At 43.0% G+C, this 27483-nt stretch overlaps 3 protein-coding genes across 3 annotated transcripts; all 3 read left to right on the top strand.

Moving 5' to 3' along the window:
• The first annotated feature begins 1254 nt into the window (after positions 1–1254).
• wdtc1 (WD and tetratricopeptide repeats 1) lies at positions 1255–15789 on the top strand. Its single transcript, XM_086310903.1, has 16 exons — positions 1255–1449; positions 1957–2099; positions 2181–2264; positions 2364–2410; positions 3526–3637; positions 5343–5530; positions 6490–6672; positions 6816–6910; positions 7013–7128; positions 7220–7295; positions 7374–7470; positions 7564–7734; positions 7832–8067; positions 8306–8471; positions 13963–14155; positions 14305–15789. Exons 2-16 carry the CDS (start codon positions 2034–2036, stop codon positions 14500–14502), a joined length of 2028 nt encoding a protein of 675 aa, XP_086167029.1. The 5' UTR covers positions 1255–1449; positions 1957–2033; the 3' UTR covers positions 14503–15789.
• Positions 15790–15938: 149 nt separating this feature from the next.
• LOC147318791 (transmembrane protein 222-like) lies at positions 15939–24136 on the top strand. The gene is made up of 6 exons (XM_086310905.1): positions 15939–16511; positions 16684–16768; positions 17078–17109; positions 17211–17307; positions 17579–17709; positions 23999–24136. The coding sequence occupies exons 1-6, from the start codon at positions 16393–16395 to the stop codon at positions 24084–24086; spliced, it is 552 nt and encodes a 183-aa protein (XP_086167031.1). The 5' UTR covers positions 15939–16392; the 3' UTR covers positions 24087–24136.
• A 1102-nt stretch (positions 24137–25238) lies between these two features.
• Positions 25239–27233, top strand: LOC147318792 (trophoblast glycoprotein-like). The gene is made up of 2 exons (XM_086310904.1): positions 25239–25499; positions 25746–27233. Exons 1-2 carry the CDS (start codon positions 25240–25242, stop codon positions 26707–26709), a joined length of 1224 nt encoding a protein of 407 aa, XP_086167030.1. The 5' UTR covers position 25239; the 3' UTR covers positions 26710–27233.
• The last annotated feature ends 250 nt before the right edge of the window (positions 27234–27483 follow it).

The following is a 27483-nucleotide window of genomic DNA, read 5'->3' on the forward strand; positions in this document are numbered from 1 at the left end:
ACTTTAAAGACACTATTATTACAGCGGACAACTTTTATGTTCTTTTAGAGTTTCGAAAGTTTCTGAAGAACTCTAATATCTGAATATTAAACTTACTACTTTGCTGCATCTTTATTTAAGGGTTGTAAAAACACATGCAATGAGATTCAGGTTTAACAATCTTACTGTTAAAGAAAAACTAAAAGTTGAAACTATTATCTTTTTTTAAAAGTAGTTCAGAAAAGACAGACCTAAAAATAAAATAAAGCCAAATAATAATAATAATAATAATAATAATAATAATAATAATAATAATAAAATATTATTATTATCATTATTATTTTATATATATATATATATATATATATGTATGTATATGAGAGAGTTTGTATTGTTTGTATTCATACCATAATTCACAAGGTCAGATACTTTATCACTCAGTGGGTTGTAAATATCCCAGGTTGTTTTAATTGAACTCAGACTGTTCCACTCATAAACACATAGGTCTGCTTGGTCACTTACAAACTCTGCCCGCCCTCTTAATTTGACTGCTTTTTTACATAAGGAAACTCTCCTTCCTCATTCACTGTGTGAAGTACATAAAATTACTCTTATTGTTTTCACTCATTCATTTACAAAATCTTCTTTTTTGATGCTGCCTTTAAGGGTCGTCACAGCAGACCTTCTGGCTCCATCTCACCCTACCCCCAGCATCCTCCTCTGTTAGCCTGACCTTCTGTGTGACCTCCTTCACTACATCTATAACCTCCTCTGGGGATTTTCTATTTTTCTCCTTCCTGGCAGATTTATATTCACTATCCCACTATCCCTCTTCTGCTAACCATCTGAGCCTTGCCTCTCTAACTTTGCCTCCACCCCGAGCTGTTCCACTGATATACGTGTTTTTTAATCCTGCCCATCCTGGTCTCTACCAATGAAAACGTTAACATCCTTAACTCTGCCACCTCCAGCGCCACCTTCTGTCTTTATGTTAGTGTCACCATCTCCAAATCACACATCACAGCATCATAGCAGGTCTCACTACCTCGTGTACACCATCCCTATTTTCAAAGTCAGGATCCTTACTTACACATGATTCACCCGCACAACACTATTCACAAATTCTTCCTTCAAAATTACCATCAAATTACAAAATAATACTATGTATTGCTTAAACATTTGGTAAATATATGTTACATTCTTTGTTGTAGTGCTCCTTTATTAAACGTTACTTGAAAATGCTTTTATTCTGGAATGCTTTTATTGTGATGTCCAAACAGACCGGAAGAGTTTGGTGTATTTTCAGCTGGCGGAACAAAGTTGCGTGCTTATGTGCAGTGGAGGAGGGTTGTGTTCAGGTCTGCGAAGGTATTAGCGAGTATCCTGTCAACAAAGTCACACGGAGTGCAATTTGTGACTTTTACTAAATGGACATTTCTTGACAGAGGCTTCCTTAGCTCGAGGGAAACGGTGAGTTTTGTTTAACAGTTGTAAATTATCACCAAAGCGCTGCAAATGTTAACGTTATATAAAGTGGATGTTTTGTTTAGCTAGCAAGGTAACGCCAGTACGCTAACGCCAGCTTCTTGATGAACGACAGGTCTCTCAAAGGCCCTGTGCACGGATCGTTAACCATTCTCATAGGCTAATGGGGCTTTAGATTTTAAATAATTGTTAGTTTTTTGCAAAACTGTCAGTTGTTGTATTCCCAGAGCTACGTTGCTAACATTAGCCTGGTTAGCTAATGAAGTCGCTTTGTAGGTAACGGGAGCAAATACTATCTGTAGACCAGCTAGCGGTATGTTTTGTGCCTATGTCAGATGAGCAACAAAAAATCTCTGAATAAATCACATGCCTGAGTTTAATGTCGACTTTTTCCTTTTTCTGTTTAAAGCTGATATTGACGCTATACCGGTGTAAAGTCTCTGTCTTCTAACAAGTCTCTGCTCTGCCTTAATCCATTCTGCGTTTTTACAGCTTGGTCACAAGGAAAAAAAGAGTAAATGAATCCTGATCTCTGACCCTTGGAAACCTCCAGCCTCGAAACCTAATTTATGTTTTGCGGTGAGGCCATGACTACTGCCAACATCTCCAGAGATATCCTGCACAGGCAGATCAGGGTATGTAAGAACAGTCCAGAGCCAGTGTGATCATCCCCGTCTGATGGAGAGTCTGATGGAGATGTGCTCTTTTGTCTTTAGGACAAGAGAGCTGCAAGCTTCCAAAGGTTCTACCATGTGACTGACCCCTTCATCAAGAGACTTGGACTGGAGGCTGAGCTTCAGGTCACTAATAACATGACATATTTTTCTGTAAACACATTGGGACACTTTTTTTTTCTTTTGTTCTCTTCGTCTGACCCTCAATGTCATTTATTTCAACAGGGCCACACAGGCTGTGTGAACTGTTTGGAGTGGAACGAACGTGGAGAGTAAGTGATCAAACCCTGTGAACCCTGTATGTACAGTGAATTTCTGTTGTATCTGTCCAGATAAGGTTTGCATCCTGTTCACTTCCTGCTTGGATTTTAAATGTCACAGTTTTACTATCAGTGTTGGGTCTAACGTGTTGCAAAGTAATAATATAATCACATTATATCTTATTCTAGTAATTTAATGCGTTACTCACTAATTACAATACAGTTACAGTTATGTTGTTACTTGAATTACAAAGGCTCTTCAGTTATCTGAGCAACTGGCTGCTAGAAAGAAGAAAACTTTTTTTAATGCTTTTAAAGAGCAGAAATATGGTTATTACTTTTATTTTTATTGCACCAAAGGACAAGAGTGCCATGATGACAAACTGCATGTAGGACAGAAACATCTGCATTATACACAAAGCTAGACAAGAAACCCAGAATAATGTCAAAGTTTATTGTATGGCGATCCCAGCCCAGCAGCCAAAGCCTGAACTTTAAAAGGCAGTGATGTGTAGTCAGGCTTGCAGACTCCATTTCTACCTGTACATATTTTTGCAGTAGAATCACTGTGGCGATAGCTTTGAAGACCCTTTCAACTTTGTTTTGTGTTGTTGACTTTGTTTTCATATGTGAAAACTAAAAGAAAGATTGTATTTGTGTCCTCATTAGGGTGGGGTTTTGTGTTGGTGTGTGGAACTGTAACCTCAGTTTTATATTAGTTGCCTGGTAATTAAGTATGTGACAGTGTGTTTCAGTAATTTTATGTACTACATACATTTTAAGAAAAGTAACCAGTAATGTTTAATACATTACTTTTTTCCTAGTAACAACCCCAACATTGTCTACTAGTTAGTAAAAGTAGTCTCACTCGCCATGTTTATCAGTGGTGTGAGTCTGCTTCTTTCGTAATCTGACACCTTCAGCACACCAGGAGGGATCAGTTTAACATAAAGATATTGCATCCATTCTAAAGTGAATCTAGCAACACAGGTCCAACTGCTTATTAGTTAGTTCTAATACCTGTAATATAACGTGTAAATGTAATAAATCAACAAAAAAAAGGTGCATACCTTAAAGAAATGCTGCTTGGCTTCTTTGAATTGTTATTATTTTTTCCTCGTACTCAGTCTGCTGGCTTCAGGCTCGGATGATCAACATGCCATCATCTGGGATCCATTCAGGCACAAGAAGCTAACAACTATGCACACAGGTCATGCGGCTAACATATTCTCTGTAAAGGTAAGGAGAACACATTCTACAGTGTACTGGATGGTGCCTGAGCTTAGAAACATATTAATACTGCAGTCATTGCACAATTGAGGCTGCCTTGTTGCTCTTCCTCAAGGTTAATTACGAAAATATGGCAGAGAATAATTTTCGCTGTGATGTGCAGTAGGGCTGGGCCTTATCATACCGTTCACGGTAATACCGGTACAATGTTAGGCAATGATAAGAAAATGAAGTATCGCGATAGAATATGGGTAAAATGCGCATACGCAGTGCCTTTGTTTTCATACGCACATGGTGGGAAAAGCATGGCGGTGACGGAGAATGAGAAGAATCGTTGAATGAAACAGATGAACCAGAATTGGTTTGTAAAAATGCTGCAACTTCAGTGGTGTGGAACTGGTTTAGCTTTCGTCCGTCAGATACACACCACGTCGTTATTACTATTATTACTATTATTACTATTATTACCGAACCGATTTTATGTGGTACACGGCGCTCAAAAATCTGTCAAAAATGTTTTAGTACGACTTTGCTAAGCTGTGAAGCCGCACCGCTTTATGGATTGTCGGAGCATTATGGCTACCGTAGTTGGGAACCTCGCAGAGTAATATGTACTGTGCTTCAACATAATATTACTGTATTGTGTGTGTATAACCTCCTTTTAAGTTTTGTGGATATTATACATGTTATGCTCAGGATCTGTCGGCCAATTTCCACTGGAAATGCCTTTTGGTTAAACTGTCAGAAAGGAATTTGCAGCTGCGAGAGAAATCAGCATTAATGAATCAATGTTACGGAAGTGGAGGAAGCGCAGTTTTTGGCTTTCCCCATATTTCAAAAGTGCTTCATCTCTTTGCTATGACTGTCGCCCGGCATAATTTGCAGATGATAATGGTTGCAGCCGCTACGACGCTTTCGGTCAAAACAGGCGCAGCTTGATGACATCATCAACATGCGCTATCGTGGTATAGTCAAAATCTCTAACGTTGGCCAAATTTATATCGTTTCTATCGTATATCATTTATATCGCCCACCCCTACATATATATATATTTATTTTATGATGTCTTATTTCCTTTTCTTCCTCCTCGTGATGAACTCCACTGGTGTTCTCTTTCCTGTTCATTTTGCACACTTTTGTGGAGAACTGCAGCAAGTGTGCCTCTGCACCCTCAGTGTTGGTTGAATTCCCATAATCCTCTTCTCTGTGTAGCCATACAGCTATGTAAATGGATACAAACATTGGACTATGAATTCAGCTTAAGAAGTCTTTGTAAATGTCATAACAATGTCCTGTGTGTGACTATTGACATTTATATCACCATTTATTTCAAAGCTAAGCCTTTCTCAAACATTGTGTGTGTATACTTAGTGGGGATGCGCTGTTTGTAAGATTTGGGGTCAGTGCCAGTGTTTACAGCTCAGGTTTTCAAACGGCAGTGTAACAAATTGATCTTCATTATTATTAATTACCTCCTATTATAAAGTATATTATTTGGTACTTTTAAGTGAGTACAGAATCAAACACAGTCCTCATATCTGTCTCAGATGTGAGGACTATTAAACCGAACATGCCCTACAGATGATCGTTGGACTCTGTCAGCTTATTTACTAATCAGCTGGTCGCCTGATGTCAACAGTGCCAATATGAGCCAATAAAGTGTTGCATCTCAGTTCTTATCAGTTCACTTTGGTATTTTTATTTGTCCATGCAGTTCTTGCCTCACTCCGGGGACAGAATTTTGGTAACGGGTGCAGCCGACACAAAAGTCCACGTGCATGACCTGACAGTGAAGGAAACCATCCATATGTTTTCTGATCATACAAACAGAGTTAAACGCATAGCCACAGCACCCATGTGGCCCAACACCTTCTGGAGTGCTGCGGAGGACGGCATCATCAGGTTAGACCAAAGAGATCAATAATGTATTAAAGTCAAATGTTATGTTGGTAGTGGGTGTCTGTGAAGGTTCTCAGTCATCCAGGTCATCGTAGTCTAAGGAGCTTGGAAAGAAAAGCGTCTGGACTTCTTTAAGTTGCTTGAAGACATTTCACCTCTCATCCGAGAAGCTTCTTCAGTTCTAAGAGTCAAAAGGTGGAGAGTCTCAGATTTAAACCCAGTGGGAGGGCCCCCCCCCCCCAAAGAGGGACAAAGGACCCCCTGATGATCCTCTACCTAATCACATGAGCCAAAGTGTGAAAACAGGTGTGGGTCACAATCAGCCAGGGTTACGGGTGAGCTCATTGTGGGGCCAAACTGTCAGCAAGGAATTTGCATTTACACTGTTAAATTTTTATATAGCTTTAATGCACATAAAAACCGCTGCTTGTTTAAGTCAAAATGCATTGATGGGGGTTCTTTTTCCACTAATAAAGTTGTGGAGTTGTAAAGTATTTTGTCTCCCGTCAATTATATCTTCAGTTATATCGTTATCGCAAATTTTCAAATATATATCGTGATAAATATTTTTGGCCATATTGCCCAGCCTTAATCTGCAGTGTGATCAAAGCTCACAGCATGTTGGTGCATTCGTAGCCTGCAGGTTTGTAGACCCACATCTACATGTTGTAGCTGTTTACTGTCACTTGGGGTCAGTGTTAGAAATATGTGGGACAATGAGTGTGTTGTGTGGATCAATCTTGTTTGTTTCTGCTTTTCTTTTTTAGCTTAGTACCTGCTGTGAAGAAAAAAAAATCTTTGTAATGGTGTAAAAACCTCTTTTTAAAAACTTCTCGGATAGGAGGTGAAACGTCTTCAAGCAACGTAAAGAAGTCCAGACGCTTTTCTTTCCAAGCTCCTTAGACTTGGTAGTGGGTGGTTTTGCCAAGGTAATATGTGCATGTTGTCCTTGTTCACTGCAGACAATACGACCTGAGGGAGAACAGTAAACACTCGGAGGTGCTGATCGATCTCACAGAGTTCTGTGGTCAGCTCGTCGAGGCCAAATGTTTAGCTGTTAACCCACGGGACAACAACTACCTGGCTGTGGGAGCCAATGGGCCTTTTGTACGTCTGTACGACATCAGGATGATACACAACTACAGGTGAGTTTGGCTTTTTCATGCTATTCTGTGGTAGTGAGTACTCGGCAAACTGTCAAATAAAGCGCTTTGTAGTTACTCTGTGGTGCGTTCCAAGTTTTGACAAGGAAGTTCCGAACTTTTTTTTTCTTTTCTTCCTCACACAGGAAATCTCTGAGTCAAAGCACATCGGCAGCTGTGCACACATTCTGTGAAAGGCAGAAGCCCATCCCAGATGGAGCTGGGCAGTATTATGTTGCAGGTGTGTATACAGATAAATTGTCTGGAATCAAATTCTTTTAATGGGTGCATTTATATTCTGGACTGTGGTTTAATACCATTACCATCTGACTGAATGTTTCAGGTCACCTGCCGGTGAAACTCCCTGACTACAATAACCGCCTGAGGGTCCTGGTTGCCACCTATGTTACTTTCAGTCCTGATGGCACCGAGCTGCTTGTTAACATGGGCGGGGAACAGGTAATGCATCACCAAACAGAGAGGGAACCATGTGAGAATCGCAGAGGCATTCTTATGGGATCCTTTTACTATCTCTTTATGGTTCTTGCAGGTGTATCTGTTTGACTTGACGTTCAAACAGAGGCCATATACATTCTTGCTTCCAAAGAAATGCCAATCGTCAACAGGTAGATAATAAACACTGAGTTTCACACTAACTCCAAAGTACATGAAGAATGCCGATTATTGAATCTCTCGCTTTCCAGGAGATGTGCAGAATGGAAAGACGACAAACGGCGTCTCCAATGGAATTCACCTGCCAGCTGGCCACATTCACTTTACTGGGAGCAAAATGCAGTCTAGGTAAACGTCGGCTCTTTCCACTACACGTCTATTGACTGAGGTTATACATTTGAATTTATGTCAAAATATCTGCTTTTCCCTTTTGTCTTTCAGTTCTAATGACCTCCCTCCTCACCTGGAGAAGATAAAACAACAAGCTAATGATGCTTTTGCACGGCAGCAGTGGACACAGGCCATCCAGCTGTACAGTTTAGGCATTCATCAGGCGAGCAGCAACGCCATGTTGTACGGGAACAGAGCTGCGGCCTATATGAAACGCAAGTGGTACGCGGCGTTGCTTTAGTGCAGAGGAATGATGCTTTTTTTAATTCTAAAACCTTTGGAAACCCTGAGTCTTTATGTTTTTCTATGTGATTCTTAGGGATGGAGACCATTATGATGCCCTCAGGGACTGTCTGAAGGCTCTGAGTCTAAACCCCGGTCATCTGAAAGCACATTTCAGGCTGGCACGGTGTCTGTTTGAGCTAAAATATGTGGCTGAGGCTCTGGAGTGTCTGGACGATTTCAAAGGGAAGTTTCCAGAGCAGGCGCACAGCAGTGCCTGTGATGCCTTAGATAAAGACATCAAGGCTGCTCTTTACTCCAAGTCAGAATCAGGTGGGAAAGAAAGAAATAGCTCTTGGCTAATTTTCAGTAACTCTCAGAGAATTTACACAGATCTAGAAAAAAACATTTATATCACACTTCATTGGATAATTGCCATTATTTACAATGATTGTATGCTCACTAAAAAACCTGCTTTGTAGTACACATGTCGTTTCTTTGTGTATATTTTAGTTTTAAAATCTGTGTGAATTACAGTAAAAAAAAAAAAAAGTTTTTTCTATAACTGCAGAAGACAAAAAGGCCAACAGCTCCATCCGATTCCACTCGTTCAGTCGGAAAGAGTCCATTCCTGAAGATGAGCTGGAGCTGAGAGAGCGCAGCTTTGACTACAAACACAGATACTGCGGTCACTGTAACACCACCACTGACATCAAAGAAGCCAACTTTTTTGGAAGGTGGGTTAATCTCGTTGCCAGGCCGCTGTGTCATCACTAGGGGGCAGTCGTGAGCTTTGAAATGTAACGTGATCTTTATCTAAATGACACACTGTGCTCAAGCGATTATAAATAAAGCCGAGCCTTTACACATTAACACTGTTGCACTCAGTAACTAGTCAAACCTCTTTTGCAGCAAAATGCTCAAACAGCTTTGAAAGTAGCTGCACAGGAGTAAAGTGTTCTTTATTACAAAGCTGTGGAATCTCAGCCATATTTTTAGCATGTGTGAGCAGCTTTTGGGGGCTGATTAACAGCTTTGTTTGATTACTATTTGGCCTTTTTTATTTTAACATAATTTTGTTCTATTAGTTTTACACAATCAACAGTTCCTCAATCTAAACAAGTTGTTTAGTTTCTTTAGAGTCGGTCGTACTTTTAGATGTTGGCCTATGAAGCAGTTGTTTGTTTTTGCTGTTCAAAAGTGTGACTAAATCGTCTACTTCCCATGACGTTATAACAGTCAGAATATATTCTAATCAACACCAACTCACGCTGTGGCTCATTTAGTTTACCTTTTAAATAAACACAAATCTTTATGATGTGTTTGATTAGTGAGTGCAGTTCCAACAGCTTAACGAGACTGGTTTTTGATACCATGACAAGGCAAGGCAAGGCAAGTTTATTTGTATAGCACAATTCAACAACAAGGTGATTCAAAGTGCTTTACAGAGACATTAGAAACAAGAACAAATAAAAAGCATGATTTAAAATTGAATAAAACAAGCAAATAAACTAACTAACTAATTAACAAACAAACAAACAACAGTATATAAAATCAAAACAGATAAAATCAGAACAGTAGATAAAATCAGTAGTTAAATGTAAGTTTTGAAATTTAAGCTTAAAGTGTGGATTTGGTGCTTTATTCAAATGCAGCTGAGAACAGGTGAGTCTTCAACCTGGATTTAAATAAACTGAGTGTTTCAGCTGATCTGAGGCTTTCTGGGAGTTTGTTCCAGATATAAGGAGCATAAAAGCTGAATGCAGCTTCTCCGTGTCTGGTTCTGACTCTGGGAACTGATAAAAGACCGGATCCAGATGACCTGAGGGATCTGGATGGTTCATACTGGGTCAGGAGGTCATTGATGTATTTTGGTCCTAAACCATTCAGAGCTTTATAGGCCAGCATCAGAACTTTAAAGTCTATCCTCTGACGGACAGGCAGCCAGTGTAAGGACCTCAGAGCTGGACTGATGTGGTCCACTTTTTTGGTCTTAGTGAGGACTCGAGCAGCAGAGTTCTGAATGAGCTGTAGTTGTCTGACTGATTTTTTAGGTAGACCTGTAAAGATGCTGTTACAGTAATCAAGCCTACTAAAGATGAATGCATGGACTAGTTTTTCCAGGTCCTGTTGAGACATCAGATCTTTTATCCTTGAAATATTCTTGAGGTGATAGTAAGCTGACTTTGTTATTGTCTTAATGTGTTTTTCTAAGTTTAGGTCTGCATCCATCACTACACCCAAATTTCTCGCCTGGTTTGTGGTTTTTAGGTGTATAGATTGAAGTTCTCTGGTGACCTGTAATCGTTTTTCTTTGGCGCCAAAGACTATTACCTCAGTTTTGTTTTTGTTTAGCTGGAGAAAATTGTGGCACAACCAGTCATTGATTTCCTCAATGCATTTACCAAGAGCCTGTACAGGGCCTCGGTCTCCTGGTGACATTGTGATATATATTTGTGTGTCATCTGCATAGCTGTGATAGTTTATTTTGTTGTTGTTTATAATCTGTGCCAGTGGGAGCATGTAGATGTTAAACAGAAGGGGTCCCAAGATGGAACCTTGGGGAACTCCACATGTGATACTTGTCTGCTCAGATGTGAAGTTACCTATTGATACAAAGTATTTCCTGTTTTCTACGTATGTTTTGAACCAGTTTAGTACAGTTCCTGAAAGACCTGTCCAGTTCTCCAGTCGTTTGAGTAATATGTTGTGGTCAACTGTATCAAATGCTGCACTGAGATCCAGTAAAACTAGGACTGACATTTTTCCACTGTCTGTATTCAGACATATGTCATTGAACACTTTGGTCAGAGCGGTTTCAGTGCTGTGGTTCTGTCTAAAACCTGACTGGAAGGCATCGTAGCAGTTATTCTGTTTTAAGAAGTAACTGAGCTGTTGAGAAACTGCTTTTTCAATGATCTTACTTAAAAACGGGAGATTTGAGATCGGCCTGTAGTTGTTCATTTGTGTCTTGTCAAGATTGTCCTTTTTCAGTATAGGTTTGATTACAGCAGTTTTTAGTGATTCTGGAAACACACCTGATAATAAAGAAAAGTTGACGATCTGTAACAGGTCTTTGAGACCTTTTTGAAAAAACTTGTTGGCAGGACATCTAAACAGCAGGAGGAGGAGTTCAGTTGACCTAAGATGTCCTCCAGGTCTTTGCTGTTAATAGGTTGAAACTGTTTCATGGTGTTTAAACAGTTTTTTGGTGGACACAGTACATATCCTGGATCTGCTGTTGATGTACCAATTGCTTGTCTAATTTTTTGGATTTTTTCAGTGAAGAATTTGGCAAAGTCATTGCAGGCCATGGTCGAATGAAGTTCAGCTGCCACTGACACAGGAGGGTTTGTTAGCCTGTCAACTGTAGAAAATAAGACCCGAGCATTATGGCTGTTTTTAGTGATGATGTCAGAGAAGTAGGACCTCCTTGCATTCCTCAGTTGTAAATTATAATTGTGAAGTTTCTCTTTATAAATGTCATAATGAACCTGGAGGTTTGTTTTTCTCCATCTGCGCTCAGCTTTCCTACACTCTCTTTTTTCATTTTTCACTAGTGTGGAGTTTCTCCATGGAGACTTTTTCCTTCCAGAGATAACCTTCACCTTAATGGGAGCAATAGTGTCCATTACATTTAACATGTTAGCATTGAAGCTATTGACGAGCTCATTGACTGACCCTCTGGGCAGGTCAGGTGTTAATGGGAAGACCTGGTTAAAAATTGCACTACTGTGTTCAGTTATACACCGTTTTGTGATCACTGTTGTTGATATATTTATGTGGGCTGAGATTTTACTTTCAAAGAAAACACAGTAATGATCAGACACGCCCACATCAGACACAGTAACCTTTGAAATGCTCAGGCCTTTGGAGATCAGTAGGTCAAGAGTGTGTCCTCTATTATGTGTGGCCTCTGTTACATGCTGAGTCAGCCCAAAGTTGCCCAGAATGTTACTCAGATCTTTAGTCCCTTTGTCCTGAGGGTTGTCCACATGAATGTTAAAATCCCCAGCAATAATTACACAGTCAAAATCAACACAGATCACAGACAGCAGTTCACTGAGGTCATTAAAAAAGTCTGTGCAGTATTTGGGAGGCCTGTAAACATTAAGAAACACAACTTTGGATGGGGCCTTCAGCTGTAAAGCCACATATTCAAAAGACTGAAAACTTCCAGGAGATAGCTGCTTACATTGAAATGATTCATTAAATAAGACAGCAACCCCTCCTCCTCTCCTGCTCGCCCTGACCTCACTGATAAAACTGTAGTTAGGAGGGGTCGTCTCGATGAGAACAGCTCCACTGTTACTTTGGTCCAACCAAGTTTCAGTTAAAAACATAAAATCAAGGCTGTGCTCAGTGATTAAATCATTAATTAAAAATGTTTTCCCAGCTAGAGATCTAATGTTTAATAAAGCCAACTTAAGTGTTTTAGAGGTATTACTTGTCCCCTCGTGTTTGGGAGCAGTCTGTGGCACACAAGGTATGTTTACTATGTTTAAAGATCTTTTAGAGTGCAGCTCTCTGTGTTTTGACCAGGCCACATGTCTCCTGTCACCTAAAAGTACAGAAATTTTAAAACCTTCTAGTAAACAGGGTCCCAGCTTCTCCTGGGAAAAGTCATCACTGCCATAATCCTCACAGCCCGGACCCTTCACACATCACGCATCAGACTGCGGAGACAGGGCATGAAGAGGAACTAAGGGGGGCGAGGCTGGGCAATGTGACTTCGATTGCTCTGTTGAGGGTGGGGCTCGATGGCGAACCTTTGGCCGCTCTGGTGGGGGGTTTATGGGGGACAAAAAGGGATTGGGACGGGGGGTAGATCTGAGCCCAGCATTGACCCGCTCCATCATCTCCTCAGTGAATTTCAGGTGTGGGGAGGAGGGAGAAAGGGAGGGGGAGGAGGGTGATGGCCTGTCAGGGGTTTGGGGGACTGGGGAAGGTCGTGGTCCCTTGTCCTGGTCGTTGGTGTTGTTGAGAGAGTTGGAGGCAAATAGGGACCCCTCTTCTTGCCTTAGATGTCTCTCCTTTCTGAGGCTCTTCCTCAGATGCCATGGATGTCTCTCCTTTCTGAGGCTCTTCCCGGGTGGGGGCAAATGGAGCTCCTCCTCAAGGTTTCTGCTGGGCTTTGTCTGTTCTTGGAGTTCTGTTTGTTCCTCTTTATGAGATAACTCCTCGTTTATCTCAGCCTTGGCACCAAGCACGGATGGATGACGTATGGAATAAAACAAGTTGGAGGTGAACAGTTTCACCCCTGACTTGTTAAAATTAAATCCATTTGCTTTGAACAGATGCCTGCGTTCCCAAAAAATATTAAAGTTGTCGATAAAGTGCACTGAGTGGTCAGCACATGCTGATATAAGCCATTTATTCAGTGTAAACAACCTGCTGAATCTCTCGTCTCCTCCTCTGACCGGCGGTACAGGTCCACTGATGAATACAGCTGCATTCAGAGAGTTTACAGTATTTAATAATCCAGTAAAGTCCCGTTTCAGAACCTCCGACTGTTGTTTGGACACATCGTTTGACCCTGTATGCAGAACAATGTTTGTCACAGTTGGATATTCATCTGCAATTTGAAGAATTCTCTCCTTCAGGTTGTTGACCATATCGTTAGGAAAGCAGAGGACTTTAGTGTTCTTACCGCACATCCTTTGTACATCCTTTACGGCAGAGTCACCCACAATCAGAGTTTCAGGCCTAGCCTTTAGCTTTCCCTGTGGCCTTTCACTTTTCAACAGATTTTCAGACCTTATTTCGCTGCTTTTAGATGGATGGTTGTCCGATATAGATCCAGGGTCCTTTGATAGTGGAGCAAATCTGTTCTGCAGTTTCACATTCAGTTGTTTTGGAGGTTTGTTGTTAACCTTCCTATTCACGGTTGTCCAGTCCTGTTTCCTCCCGTATACAGGGGTAGAAGAGCTTCTCTGTCTCGTAGGAAGTGAAGGCCAGTCGGTTTCAGAGATTTCAGCTCGCTGGGCCAAAGGAGGTACTGTATGCTGAGTGACGGTAGAAAATGGCACGCTGCTGTTGCTTAACCTTCACCTCAGCTGTTCTCAGTACTGTACACATCTGCGCAGTGAAGTTGACATTCTATGAAAGAAGTTCAATGTAAAACGATTGCACAATTTTCCGAGTAAATATTTAAATTCCCCGTAAAAGGTTTGTGTCCCAGGAACATGGCTCATCAGGCAGGTCTGAATGGATTCTTTTTCTCCACAGCAAAGGCCAGTATATTGTAAGCGGCTCAGACGATGGCTCTTTCTTTATCTGGGAAAAAGAAACAACCAATCTTGTGAGGATCCTGCAGGGGGATGAGTCCATAGTCAACTGCCTACAGCCGCACCCCAGCTACTGCTTCCTGGCTACTAGCGGTATCGACCCTGTCGTTCGGTTATGGAACCCCAGGCCAGAGGTAAACAGAGGAAACTCCTCTATGCGCAGACTTGGTCTTGACATGCTTTGGGAGTGTGTTAAGGAGATGCCATTCATTAAAAAGATGTGTCATGCTGTTGGAATTATATTTGATCACTTCTTTTGTTTTTTTCTTTTTAAATACCGCAGACAGACAGCGAAAACGGGCGTGTGGTGGAAGACATGGAGGGAGCTGCTCAGGCTAATCAGCGGCGCATGAACGCGGATCCGCTGGAGGTCATGCTGCTTAACATGGGCTATCGCATCACAGGCCTGCGCGGTGTCGGTCCAGATGGTTCAGACGATGAAGAAAGCTCAGAGGGACAAGTACAGTGCAGGCCCAGCTAAGCAAATAGTCATCTGTTCTGCAGAATGGATTTTAGGAAGCAAAGCACTCTACTAGCTCCTGTTTGAATCTGAAATCCCCTCGCCCTCCTCCCCAGCCCCGTCTGACAGAACATTGAGTGAATGTCGTGTCACATCTCTGCACTATGCATCACCCTCCCCTGTCCTGTGAGAGGACTGGTGGAGACCACTTTTGGGGGTAGAGAAATTCATGGAGGGTTGCGACAGCACCCTTCCACCCCTTCGAAGCACCTACAACACCTCAGCCCGTCCCTCCCTCCACCCTGCGGTGGCAGTGGGATGACTTTGAGGAGAGCACCTTCAAACTTCACTCCCCCACTTTCTCACAAAGAAGGAGGAGTTCAGCACGCATCGCTCCTCAGGTTTATGTTGGAGAGGCGCGTATCTGGTGGCCTATTTTCAGGTCGGCGTGTGGCCGCGCGGTCAGAATAAGATCTCTGACCCGAAAACGGTGTATTTGTTACAACTCCTGTCTGCTCGGCAGACAGAGCAAAGCGTCACAGTACCCACTCATCTCGGAAAGGCTGCACACCCAAGTTATTTAAGTTAGCCTCAATCCTATTTTCCGTTGGAGTTTTGGCCACTGGAAGGCTAGAATTAACTCGCTCTTTAAGTTGTGAACGCTGCCAGAGTTGCTCTAATGAAATGTATTTATATGCTTTTTTAGTTTACAACTGTCAGGAGGAAGAAGGAAAAAAAAAACAAGGGGTTCTTCTGCCAAAGGTTGCCATCTGTCACGTAAACAGCGAAGGATTAATGTTAGACTTCTTTGTTTCATTGAAACATAACTTTGGCTCCTTTTAGTTAAGAGGTTTTTCTTACAATAGATTATTGACAGGTCAAAGAAAGCAGCTTTCTAATACAGTTTTTTTTTTCTTCTAGTCCTGTTGATTTCACATCATTTGAGATGAAGTGTCAATGTCATTTTTTGGGGGGAGGGGGCAGCTTTAGGGTTCCTGCCTACTAGCTGCGTGGCTCTAGCATTAGTCCTCTGCTGCAGCCAGGTGTTCAGTCCTGCTTGCACGAGGCTTCTCTGAGCATAGATGCAGGGCAATAAAACAGCACAGCCACAAGCCATCCAGTGCTCGCTGGGTCTTCTTTACCCTTAGATAGGGTAAATGTTCATGAATGGAGTCCTCAGCTACATGCATCACTAAGGCTTCCATTCGTTTTCATTTGTTCATTAATTTGAGATGCTCTGTTTTCTTTGAGGAATCCTGTAAGACCTTTGTGGCAAACAGAACAAAGAATAAAAATTATTGAACACCACCTTAGTATCCTTTTGATTCATTGTTTGTTTCATCTGTTTGCCCTTTTTAGCTTGGCGGTTACACAACGCGTACAGTAGCACTTAGTTTTATCTAGGTTAGGAGGATCCCCGTTCGTCAGTGTCCGCACTTTTTGCTGACTGTCGGGCAACAAATGCGAGCACGGTACATCACAAGCAAGTTAAATGAGCATCTCATCTAATGAGGTGACCCATCTGTGGGAGAAGTTACTGCAGGTAACTCTGTAGCAACAACGCTGGGCTGGAAAAGCAAGTGTTTTGCAGATGTTTCATTGATGTGGTGAATTAATTGCAGAACCACAAAGCAGTCAGTTTTACAGTGAAATGAGACCATTATGCATGTATTTAGAGACTATCGCAATACATGAAAACGACAAAAAAAAAAATTATTTTTTAGATTTGTTATAGAGGTAAAGTGCTAGGGCGCTGCAGCTAACATTAAATCCCTCCTCGCTGACCGTAAAGGCCTTAATCGACGAACAGATGGCCCGTGCTGCGTTCACGGACCGACGGTTGGAGGAGGTGGCTGCGTACCTCCGCTGTGCGTCACTGCCGTTCATCTCCTTCTGTCACTCCAGGCTGTGATGGCGGAGGCGAACGATACCGACGTAATGATGAGCTACCACGGTGATTTCCCAAAAAACGACAGAAAAAGCAGCCGCTACCCTTTCTGCATTGTCTGGACACCCATTCCCATTTTAACGTAAGAGGCTACTGCAGTATTGATGCTCCTGTGCTGTGGCAGCAGATGAAACGAAGCTATGTTTATCTTATCCGCTAATACTGTTTCCTTGTAATGGTATTGCGTTAGCTGTTTTGCTGGACATTAGGACGTACAGTAATTGCCTCGTGTGTTATTTGCGTGCGTCCTGCAGGTGGGTGCTCCCCTTCATCGGTCACATGGGCATATGCACTTCTGCTGGAGTCATACGAGATTTCGCAGGGTCATATTTTGTCTCGGTGAGCACTGCTTTTGCATCGAGTTTATCACATCACCGCATAGAGACTGATGTTAAAGTGCTAGACCTTCTCAATGGGAGTCTCAAGGATAGATTCGCATTAGCGGTGGGACGCAATTTGAATATGGTACTGGTATTGGATCAGTACTACTGTGTTATAAACTGTGTTCAGATTTAGTCTTTTTCTACCTTTATAAGTTTAAAGTATCAGTGTCGGTGTTGGTGTTGTCAATACTGACCCTGTATTTACTTGGTATTGGATCATGATCGTACAGCACTAATTCACATGCATGATTTCCGCTCTTTGCAGGAGGATAACATGGGGTTTGGTAGACCCACAAAGTAAGTTTATTGATGATATTATTGTCTTTTAACAAGTAGGGGGGGAGCAGAGATAACGCATTAAAGGTAACTCACTGTTTTCTTTTAAAATAATACTTCAGGTATTGGAAGCTTGATGTGGATAAAGTGTGTGGTAATGGTGCAGCTACATGGGACAAAGCTGTGCACGATGCATCAGAGGAGTATAAATGCAGGCCGGTAAGATTGTTGTATTTAGCATTCTCTTATGAATTAATTAACACATTTCTGGATTGTGTTTATGGAAGGCCTTCAGTGCCAAAATGAATTAAGTGTTTGATTAATTACTTACAATTAAAATATATTTTTAAATATGTAATAATATTTAATTATAGTTTTCATTAATTAATTATATAATGATGTATTTAATTAATTCATTTTGACACTAGTGACCCTCCTTGCACATTAGTGATTTAATAATAAATACTTATTTATTTACTTTTTGTTGAAGCACAATCTGTGCTTTGATAACTGCCATTCCCACGTTGCCATGGCCCTCAACCTGATGCGCTACGACAACAGCACATCCTGGAACATGGTGAACCTGTGTGTGCTGTCTCTCACTCACGGGAAACACGTAAGGTAAATATTTTGGCCACTTATTCCAGCACTGCAGGAATAAAACACATGTATGAATGATAAGAGCGGCTAGAGACAGATCACTCTTCACACTCTCATTCCTGCTACAGCCTAACCCAACATGCATGTCTTCGGACTGTGGGAGGGAGTCTGAGTACCCAGAGAGAACATGTGAACTCTACAAAGAAAGGCCCCTGTTGGTGGGTGGAGCAACAGTGCTAAACACTGCCCCGCCCTCCCGCCACTAATACCACATGCTACCATTTAGAGTCATCCAAGGAAACCTGGAAACCAAAAACGAACGGGCGTGATCTTTTGGCTTGGTTAACTTTCACATTTGTCAAGCTATTATTAATCAGAATCAGAATCAGAATCAGAAAGGGGTTTATTGCCAAATGTTGAGCAGGTTTACAACATTAGGAAATTGCTGCGGTGCTTCAGTGCAAACATAGTGTCATAAATAGCACTTAAATAGACATGAAAAAATAAGTAGGAATAAGAATTAAAGTGCTACGTAGAAAGATATGTGCATGAGATATATACATGAGATATATACATGAGAATAAGAATTAAGAGTGCTACGTAGAAAGATATATACATGAGTGCAGGTGGTGATCAGTGCCAAACATGGAATGATGCAGTGAACACAGCGTAGGGTCATGTGTTAGTGGCGGGGACAGTCATATGGTTATTGTTCATGTGTCCAACAGCAGAGGGGAAGAAACTGTTCTTATGGCGAGAGGTTCTGGTGCGAATGGACCGGAGCCTCCTGCCTGAGGGTAGCAGGTCAAACAGACTGTGTCCAGGGTGAGAAGGGTCAGCTGAGATCCGAGCTGCACGCCGCAATGTCCTGGAGGTGTACAGGTCCTGCAAAGATGGGAGTCTGCAGCCAATCACCTTCTCAGCAGAGCGCACAACACGCTGCAGTCTCTGTTTGTCCCTGATAGTGGCTCCAGCGTACCACACGGTGATGGAGGAGGTGAGGATGGACTCGATGATTGCAGTGTAGAACTGCATCATCGTCCGTGTTGGCAGGTTGAATTTCTTCAGCTGCCTCAGGAAGTACATCCTCTGCTGGGCTTTCTTGATGACGGAGGTGATGGTGGGCTCCCACTTCAGGTCCTGGGTGATGGTGGTACCCAGGAAGCGGAATGAGTCCACAGAGGTGATGGGGGTGTCAGTCAGGATGATGGGGGGGAGTGGGGCTGTGTGCTTCCTGAAGTCCACAATAATCTCCACTGTCTTCTGGGCATTCAGCACCAGGTTGTTGTGGCTGCACCAAGACACCAGACGTTCAACCTCCCTCCTGTAGGCAGACTCATCCCCGTCCGAGATGAGCCCAATAACAGTGGTGTCATCTGCAAACTTGATTAGCTTGACAGACTGGTGGGTGGAGGTGCAGCAGTTGGTGTACAGGGAGAAGAGCAGAGGAGAAAGAACACAGCCCTGAGGGGAGCCGGTGCTGATGGTCCGGGAGTCCGAGACATTCTTTCCCAGCCTCACATGCTGCTTCCTGTCCGTCAGGAAGTCAGTGATCCACCGGCAGATGGGATCAGGCACATTCATCTGGGAAAGCTTGCCTCGGAGATGGTCTGGAAGGATGGTGTTGAAGGCAGAGCTGAAGTCCACAAACAGGATCCTGGCGTAGGTTCCTGGGGAGTCCAGATGCTGCAGGATGAAGTGTAGGGCCATGTTGATGGCGTCATCTACAGACCTGTTGGCTCTGTATGCAAACTGCAGGGGGTCCAGGAGGGGGGCTGTGAGGGTCTTGAGATGGGAGAGAACTAGGCGCTCAAATGACTTCATGACCACAGATGTCAGAGCCACGGGTCTGTAGTCATTTAGTCCAGTGATCCTAGGTTTCTTGGGGACAGGGATTATGGTAGAGGACTTGAAGCAGGCAGGCACATGACATGCCTGCAGTGAGGAGTTGAAAATGCCAGAAAACACTGGGGCCAGCTCGTTTGCACAGTGTCTGAGGGTGGCAGGAGACACACCGTCTGGGCCGGGAGCTTTCTGAGCATTCAGGTTCTTAAACTGCTTCCTCACATCTGCTTCATGAATATGAAGAGTTGTGGTGGGAGGAGGTGGTGTGAAATCCTCTTTTGTGTGGGGTGAGGAGGGGGGTGTTGTAGGTGAACAGTTTGAAGGTGGTGGTGGCTCTATGGAGGGGGGAGAGGTGGGGGAATTAGTGTCCAAAGTGCCTCTATTGTTGGGGCCGTTGGAGGTGTGAAGGCTGCCTGATGGCTCGTCAAAACGGCAGTAGAAGTCGTTAAGGGTGTTGGCTAAGAGCAAGTCATCAGTGGAGTGGGGGGTTTTAGGCTTGTAGTTTGTAATATTCCTAAAACCTTTCCACACAGAGGCCGAGTCATTCTCTGAGATCTGCTGCTGCATCTTCTCAGAGTGCTGATGTTTAGCAATGTCCACTTCTTTAGTGAACCTGTACTTGGCCTCTCTGTAGCAGTCCCTGTCTCCGCTTCTGAACGCCTTTCTCTTTTCCAGCCACAGCTTTTTGAGTTTAGGAGTAAACCAGGGTTTGTCATTGTTATAACTCACCCTGGTGCGTGATGGCACAATGCTGTCCTCACAGAAGTGGATATAGGAGGTGACAGTGTCCGTAAACTCGTCCAAGCTGTTAGAAGCAGCCTTCAATGTGTCCCAGTCTGTGGTCTCCAAACACGTGCGAAGCTCCTCCACAGCCTCGTTGCTCCACAGTTTTTTAGTCCTCACGACAGGTTTGGAGAGCTTCAGCCTCTGTCTGTACGCGGGGATTAGGTGGATCATGACGTGGTCAGAAAGTCCGAGTGAAGCGCGGGGCACCGCGCGATAGGCCCCGCTGATCGTGCTGTAACAGTGGTCTAATGTCCTCTCCTCTCTGGTCGAGCATTTAATATACTGCTTGTATTTGGGAAGCTCATGGCTCAGATTGGCTTTGTTAAAGTCCCCAAGAGCAATGATGAGAGAGTCCGGGAATGTCCGCTCCATGTGGAGAATCTGCTCCGCGAGTGCGCTCTGAGCTGCCTGCGCATCTGCGTCTGGCGGGATGTAAACAGCGGCCAGGATGAATGAAGCAAACTCCCGCGGAGAATAAAACGGTTTGCAGTGAATGAAAAGGTATTCCAGAGAGGAAGAGCAGTGCTGAGCAATCACTGTCACATCTGTGCACCAGCCACTATTGATGTAGAAGCAGACACCTCCACCTTTGGACTTACCGGAGAGAGCGGCCTGCCGGTCCGCGCGCAGCAGATGGAAGCCCTCCAGCTTGAGCGCGCAGTCTCGGATGTTCTCACTGAGCCACGACTCCGTAAAACATAAGACACAGGAGGAGGCAAAGTCTCTGTTCATGCTTCTCATCAGGGCCAGTTCGTCAATCTTATTCCCGAGTGAGTGTACATTAGAAAGGAAGATCCCAGGAAGAGCAGTACGCAGTCCGCGTCTCCTCAAACGCACGAGTGCGCCGGCTCGCTTCCCTCTCTTTCGGCGTCTCGCAAAATTTCATGAGTTTTTGAGCATGTTTAGGCCCTCAAAAAGGCCCTTGTTTGGGGTGAATAATAATAAGAAGAAGAAGAAACGGAGCAGTGCTGAAATATGCTGAAATATTTATACAGGTTATGTTTTTTAGTAACATTGTGCAATACAGAAGACACTCTGCACATGCTGCAACAGCATCGCTTCGCAGTAAAAGAACCCAGCTGCGAAACTCGTCTGCCTGCAGTCCAAACATGCCACCCTGCAGACAATATTTAGTGTATTTTTAGGGCCCTTAACTGTTGCACAGGTGAAATCCTCTATAAAACTTTCAAAAGTTATCAGCTGATCTCCTCAGCTCCCAAACCCTTACACAGTGTTGCTAAAAGAAGAAATGAGGCAACACGGAGGGAATCATACCCCTATCCCACCTCCTTTGAAACATCTAGTTAGAATCAAATTGATTGATTTATATTGTAAGTTTTATTTATATTTTACACAATGTCTCATCTTTTCTGGAAACAGGTTGTATAAAATTAATGATTAATTTGCTAGTGTTTATATCTCAAGCTATGCTTCACATTCACTGGGCAAATCTTTCAGTTTGGTTTTTCTCCCTGGTTTTGTACATCAGGAGCAATTCTGGCTTTCAAATGTGTGAGTCAAGGGCACTTAAACCTTTTAACACAAGCTCTTTGCCTACCCACTCTACCACTTGACATGTAGTAGCCACACCGGTACTTATCTGCAATAAATCCTCTATTGTAAACAGGAAAATTTAAGTTCAAGTCATACTGGTTTTGTTTGAGCCAATTGGTTTAGGTTGTGAAGTTTATTTAGTCAGTTACGACTGCGTAGAATGCATTCACCAACTACTTTGGTAGGTACACCTGTTCAAAACAAGCTGCTGAAGTTCAAACAGTACTTCAGGACAGGAAAAACAGGTGACTTAAGTGAATGTGGTGCAGTTCTTAGTGCTGGACAGGCTGCTTCTAAGTATTTCAGAAACTGCTGATCTACACAGTCATCTCTTTACAGCGTTTACAGAGAATAATCTAGCAAAGAGAAACTACCCAGTAAGAGGCATGTTCTTTGAAGCCAGAGGTCAGAGGACAATGGCTGGACCGCTTTGAGTTTATATAAAGGCAACATACCTTCGTTGTAACTCATGACAGCCAAAGTCTGCAAAAGAGCATCTCTGAATGCACAACATGACAAATCATGAAGCAGATGGGCTACAAGAAGCAGAAGATCACACTGTGTCCCACTCCTACCAGCTAAAAACAGGAAACAGATGCTCCAATTCACACGAGCTCACCAAATTTGGACAATGGAAGATTGGAAAAATGTTGCCTGGTCTGATGAGTCTCAGTTTCTACTGTGAGATTGGATAGTAAGGTCAGAATTTAGGGTAAACAACATGAAAGCGTGCCTGGTATCAGTGTTCAGGCTGTTGCCTCTTAGTACCAGCTGAGCATCATTTCTACACCACAGCCTACCTGAATATTGTTGCTCCTATTAGGACCACAGTATGTCCCTCTGCTACTAGCAGGGTAACATGCCATGTCTAAAAGCTAGAATCACGTCAAACCAGTTTCTTAACCCTTGTGTGGTGTTCGTATTTTTGTTACTCAGCCAGTGTTCATGGGTCTGGTGGACCCGCTAGAGTTTTGGCTTTCCAAATTAACACTATCAAACAATTTTATGTTAAATTACTCAACAGATGTTTACTTCATCCCAATTACAAGACATATGAACAGCAAACATGGTTAATTTTTTCCTTTACCTATGTTAGATCACATTTATGAATTAATGTGCTTCTCGTTTTTCTTTTATATAAAATGTTATAAATAAATCAGTTATAATCAAGTGGAGTGAGTGGAAAGACACAACACATTTACACGTGAAAAAATAATTAATTGTTTAATTTTTCTTTTGAAAAAAACTGAACACGGGTCTCACAGACCCGAACACCATACAAGGGTTAAGCATGACAATGAGTCCACTGTGCTCAAAAGACCTCCACAATCACCAGATCTTAATCCAGTAGAGCACCTTTGGGATGTGGCGGAACTGGAGTGTCACACCACGGGTGTGCAGCTTACAGATCTGCAGCAGCTGTGCAGTCACATCAACATGGACCAAAATATCTGAGGAATGTTTCCAGCACCTTGTTGAATCTTTGCTGTGACGAATTAAGGCGGCTCTGAAGGCAAAAGGGGTTTCAACCCAATACTACCAAGGTGTGCCTAATAAAGTGTCCTGTGAGTGTACTAAACCCTCTATCATGGCAGGTTTCACTCTTTCAGACATAGGTGCTACAAAGGGTGATACGAGTAGCTGTGCTAGTATTACAGTTTAACTGAAGGAGAACATTACTGTGCAGCACACCTGAAGCATCTTCATCACCACAGTCTGAACAGTCTGTTAAATAGCTCCGCTGCTGGATGCTGGAAAGCATCAAGAGACATATGGCTCAGAGATCCTCCCTCATTATTCTCTGCTGACCCACATAGAGATTGCTGGCGTCACAGCTTGTGCTGCCTCTGCTCATACGATCCTGTGGCACAGGAGTCTTTTAAACAGAAGGGGAGTCGCGCAATTAATCACAGACGGCAGCGCTTCCCCTCTGTGTAACAACTGGAGGTCAGTCCTCCGCTGGGGCTCCCCGCACACCGGCTGGGTGGACGGGGACAGTAGGACACAAGCTGGGGCTGTAGACACTATATTAGATTGCACCATGTGACACTCCGGCACACCTCACGTCCTTGTCACATCCAGGTGTTGAGAAGTACTCTAATTACTGTGTTTTTCCATCCTCCAGCTGGGCTGCTTTCCTCAAGACCTGGCTGCCCTTCGTCATGCTCAGCGGAGTCCTCGCCACCTTCATCCTCACGTTTAACCTACAGTAGTGCGGCGAGCAGTAGAACGAGCTGCCTCAGGCTTTTTGGTTATACTTTATACACAGTCATTGGTGTGAGTGGTGCGTTCTGATGGAACGTTTGTTTGCGCACAAACTGAGTGACTGCCTCTTCATCTGTTGTGATGCATGTTCTAAGAGTATCAAAGGGCAAAGCTAAATGTTTTGGTTTTTTTTGGGGGGGGGGGGGGGCAGTTGAAATGAACAATTTGTCCTTCAGTTATTGATATTTTGATTATTTCTCATTGGTTATTATGCTAGCAAGGCAAGCTACAGTGTCTGCATTTGTGTTTTTGCTTTATTTCCCCTTGTTAATATTATCATGAAGGAGACGACGTCCAGATTAGACCCCAGTAGAGTAATGCATTTCAGTTGCAGAGATGTATTTTTGATGAACGGCAGTGATGAATGTGTTTCCAGGCGGGCTAATATATATTTCAGTGACGAATCCATAGAAAACGGATTGCAAAATCTTCAAGCTGGAAGTATTCATCAATTATTTGTCTTAGAAATATGAGCAGCTAGACCAAAGATAGAATGATGGAAACCCGCATGTTAATAATTAGGGTATTGCGCTCCCTCGGATACATTTTCCTCCTTAATAAGACGCTTCTATGTTAAGTGACTTCTTTTTTGTTTGTTTTGGCTTTTTTGCAGTAAGATTTGTATGATTTCCTTTTGTGCATCCTCACACTTGATCCTGCCAAGTTATATGAGCAATATTTGATCACTTGTTTATGCATTATGTTATTTTATTGGATGTTTTTGGTACTTGAATAAGTATTATTTATTATTGTATGTCTGTAACCGTTTAATATTTCCATTTTTGTACCTGCATTTTGGATTTGCTGTGTGCAGAGCTCTTTTGTTGTCTCCCCTGGCAGACTGGGATAAAGGTGACCGGCTGTGGGTTGTCCTCTGTACCTTTAAGGGGACTGCGTTTTCATCCAGCAGACTCTGTGTGATATGAACTACCATCACTTTACGGGAACCTTTATTCCCACAGTGCAGCAGACGACGACTGAGCGAGCAGTCTTTGCCACCTCTGCAGTGTCCGATCACTTTTAGAGAACAAAGGATAACAGCTAAAGTTTGATTTATGAATACACGTCTGTAGTTTAAACTCTTTCAGCTGTTATTTAGAGATGTGTTTTTCTGCTGTTTTTGTGTTTTTGGGGATTCTTTTCTGCGCTCTGTGCCGCTGCTTGGAGTGTCCTTTTGGCTGTGAGTGTTTCGCTGTGATCCGCACGGTAAAATGTGTTTCTAAAGATCTGCTCACAGCACCAGAAAATATTCCAGGATATGCCAGGACCGTCATTATCACAGGGAATAATATACACCAAATTGGACCCAGTTCGTTTACGGAGCTGGAGAACGTCACTAACATCATTTTAACCAATAACAGGTGAGAATGTCAGTGTTTTTTATTTGTTTCTTTTTCAGTTTCAACCATGTATGTATTAAGCCGTATTTGAATAGTTTATTTCTTTATGTTTACACAATAAATAAATAAATAAAGATCTGTTTCTGTGAGTTTTTCTTTTTTTAACCTTGATAGTACAGTGAGGTTTCCCAGCATTTCTTGTTTCCAAGCAGGAGGATATAATCAGATGTCTAAAACCTGATGTTAAAGTGTTAGTCGTCTCCTCAGGTTAACAGAGATGGCGTCCCACACCTTCTCCTCCCTGGTCAACCTGCGCTTCCTGGACCTCAGTGGAAACCAGCTGGCACTCATCCATCCAGAGGCTCTCAGCATACCTGGTAGTCCCCTTCAGGAGCTCAACCTGAGCCAGTCACTCTACAACTTGACTGCCCTTACAGACCTGACCACAGCTCTGCGCTGGGGGGGCCTCGCGGGGCTCCTCCGCCTCGACCTCTCGGGGAACAAGCTTGCGCTGCTTCCCCCGGGCATGTTCTCTCACCTTCCCAATCTGCAGCAGCTTTTCCTCTCCAACAACTCTTTGGTGGCAGTCTACAGTGGGACCTTCTCTGGCATGAATTACCTGGAGATGCTTGACCTGACGCACAACACCTTCAGCACATTCGGAACCGATGCTCTGGTGGAGTTGGACAAGCTTGGGGACATCAGAATCCTGCTTGGTAACAACCCCTACACCTGCTCCTGCGAGATCAATGAGTTTGTCGCGTGGCTGAATAAATCGAGAGCTAAGGTTGATGTGGATGCTGTGAGATGTGCCTCACCTGGCGCATTAACTGACGCCCGCCTAAGAGGGCTCAGCATCCAGGATATCGGGTGTGTTGTTCCAGTCCTGGCAGAGGTCGCTGATCTCACCCTGCAGACCTCTTATGTCTTCCTGGGACTGGTTCTGGGGCTTGTTGGCATGGTTTTTCTCTTTGTGCTCTACCTGAATCGCAAAGGTATGAAGAAGTGGATCAATGAAATGAGAGACGCTTGTCAGGATGTCCTGGAGGGCTATCACTACCGATACGAGATTGACTCGGACCCTCGGCTGGGGCACATTTCTGCAGACAGCAGAAGGGCGCAAAGGCAGTTAGGAATATCTCTGCCCCAGCAGCTGCCCAGTGACACCTCTGTTGCCCCCACAAAAACACAAGTCAAACAGCTGACAACCTCCCCACCTCTAAACTTATGATAAACTAACTGATGATTTGACATATTATGGTGTAGCTGTAAATAGTTTTAGGAGGAAATTTGCAATTTTGTCTCGAGCATTCTGTACATATCGGAGTTACATCCTAGAAACCTAAAAAAAAAGTGCCTTTGTGTTGTAGATACTCTAGATTCTTGTATTTGTAAGTTAGTAAGTGTATGTTTTTCTTCTAGATTTTTATAAGGACCTTACACATAGGCTACTTTGGAAATGGATGTTAGCTTTTTCAGTGTGCTTTCTTTACTTTTATATTAGCTGAAATATCTTTCCAGTAAGCAGAAGATAAAGAAAAACATAAATAACATAAATTATAGATGACCAGTGAATGGTAGGGTAGGTCTATTCTACTGTGTTCTTCAGTAAAAAAAAAGCAAAACCTTTAAATTTACTCAGCCCTATATCTGTATAGGAGCGGTAATAATGCGATTTGTATTTGAATGAATATGTCTTGGTATGATATAAAAACCTGTGTTTACATTAATTAGAAATAAAAAGAAATGATGTAATTAATTTCTTGTGCTGTTTTATTGTAAGTGTAGTGAGGAAGGCACTGCTACACAAGCTCATGTATATCTCCACGTGAGATTGCCATACTATTTCAATTCAAAGAGTGGGTGATTAAGTGTTTCTATACAAGGAAAAAGTAGGGCAGAATGAATGATATCACCGGGAAACACACCTGCTGGCTCTGCAGCTGTGCACCTCTGTGTCCCTGCCGGAGCTCTCTACCCATTGTATGTGCACGTTAAAGAGGAT

The sequence above is a fragment of the Aulonocara sp. 'chitande type north' Nkhata Bay genome, linkage group LG11 (assembly GCF_057382095.1).
Source record: "Aulonocara sp. 'chitande type north' Nkhata Bay isolate Kocher_YH1m ecotype deep benthic linkage group LG11, A_spYH_male_GT1.1, whole genome shotgun sequence".
NCBI lineage: Eukaryota > Metazoa > Chordata > Actinopteri > Cichliformes > Cichlidae > Aulonocara > Aulonocara sp. 'chitande type north' Nkhata Bay.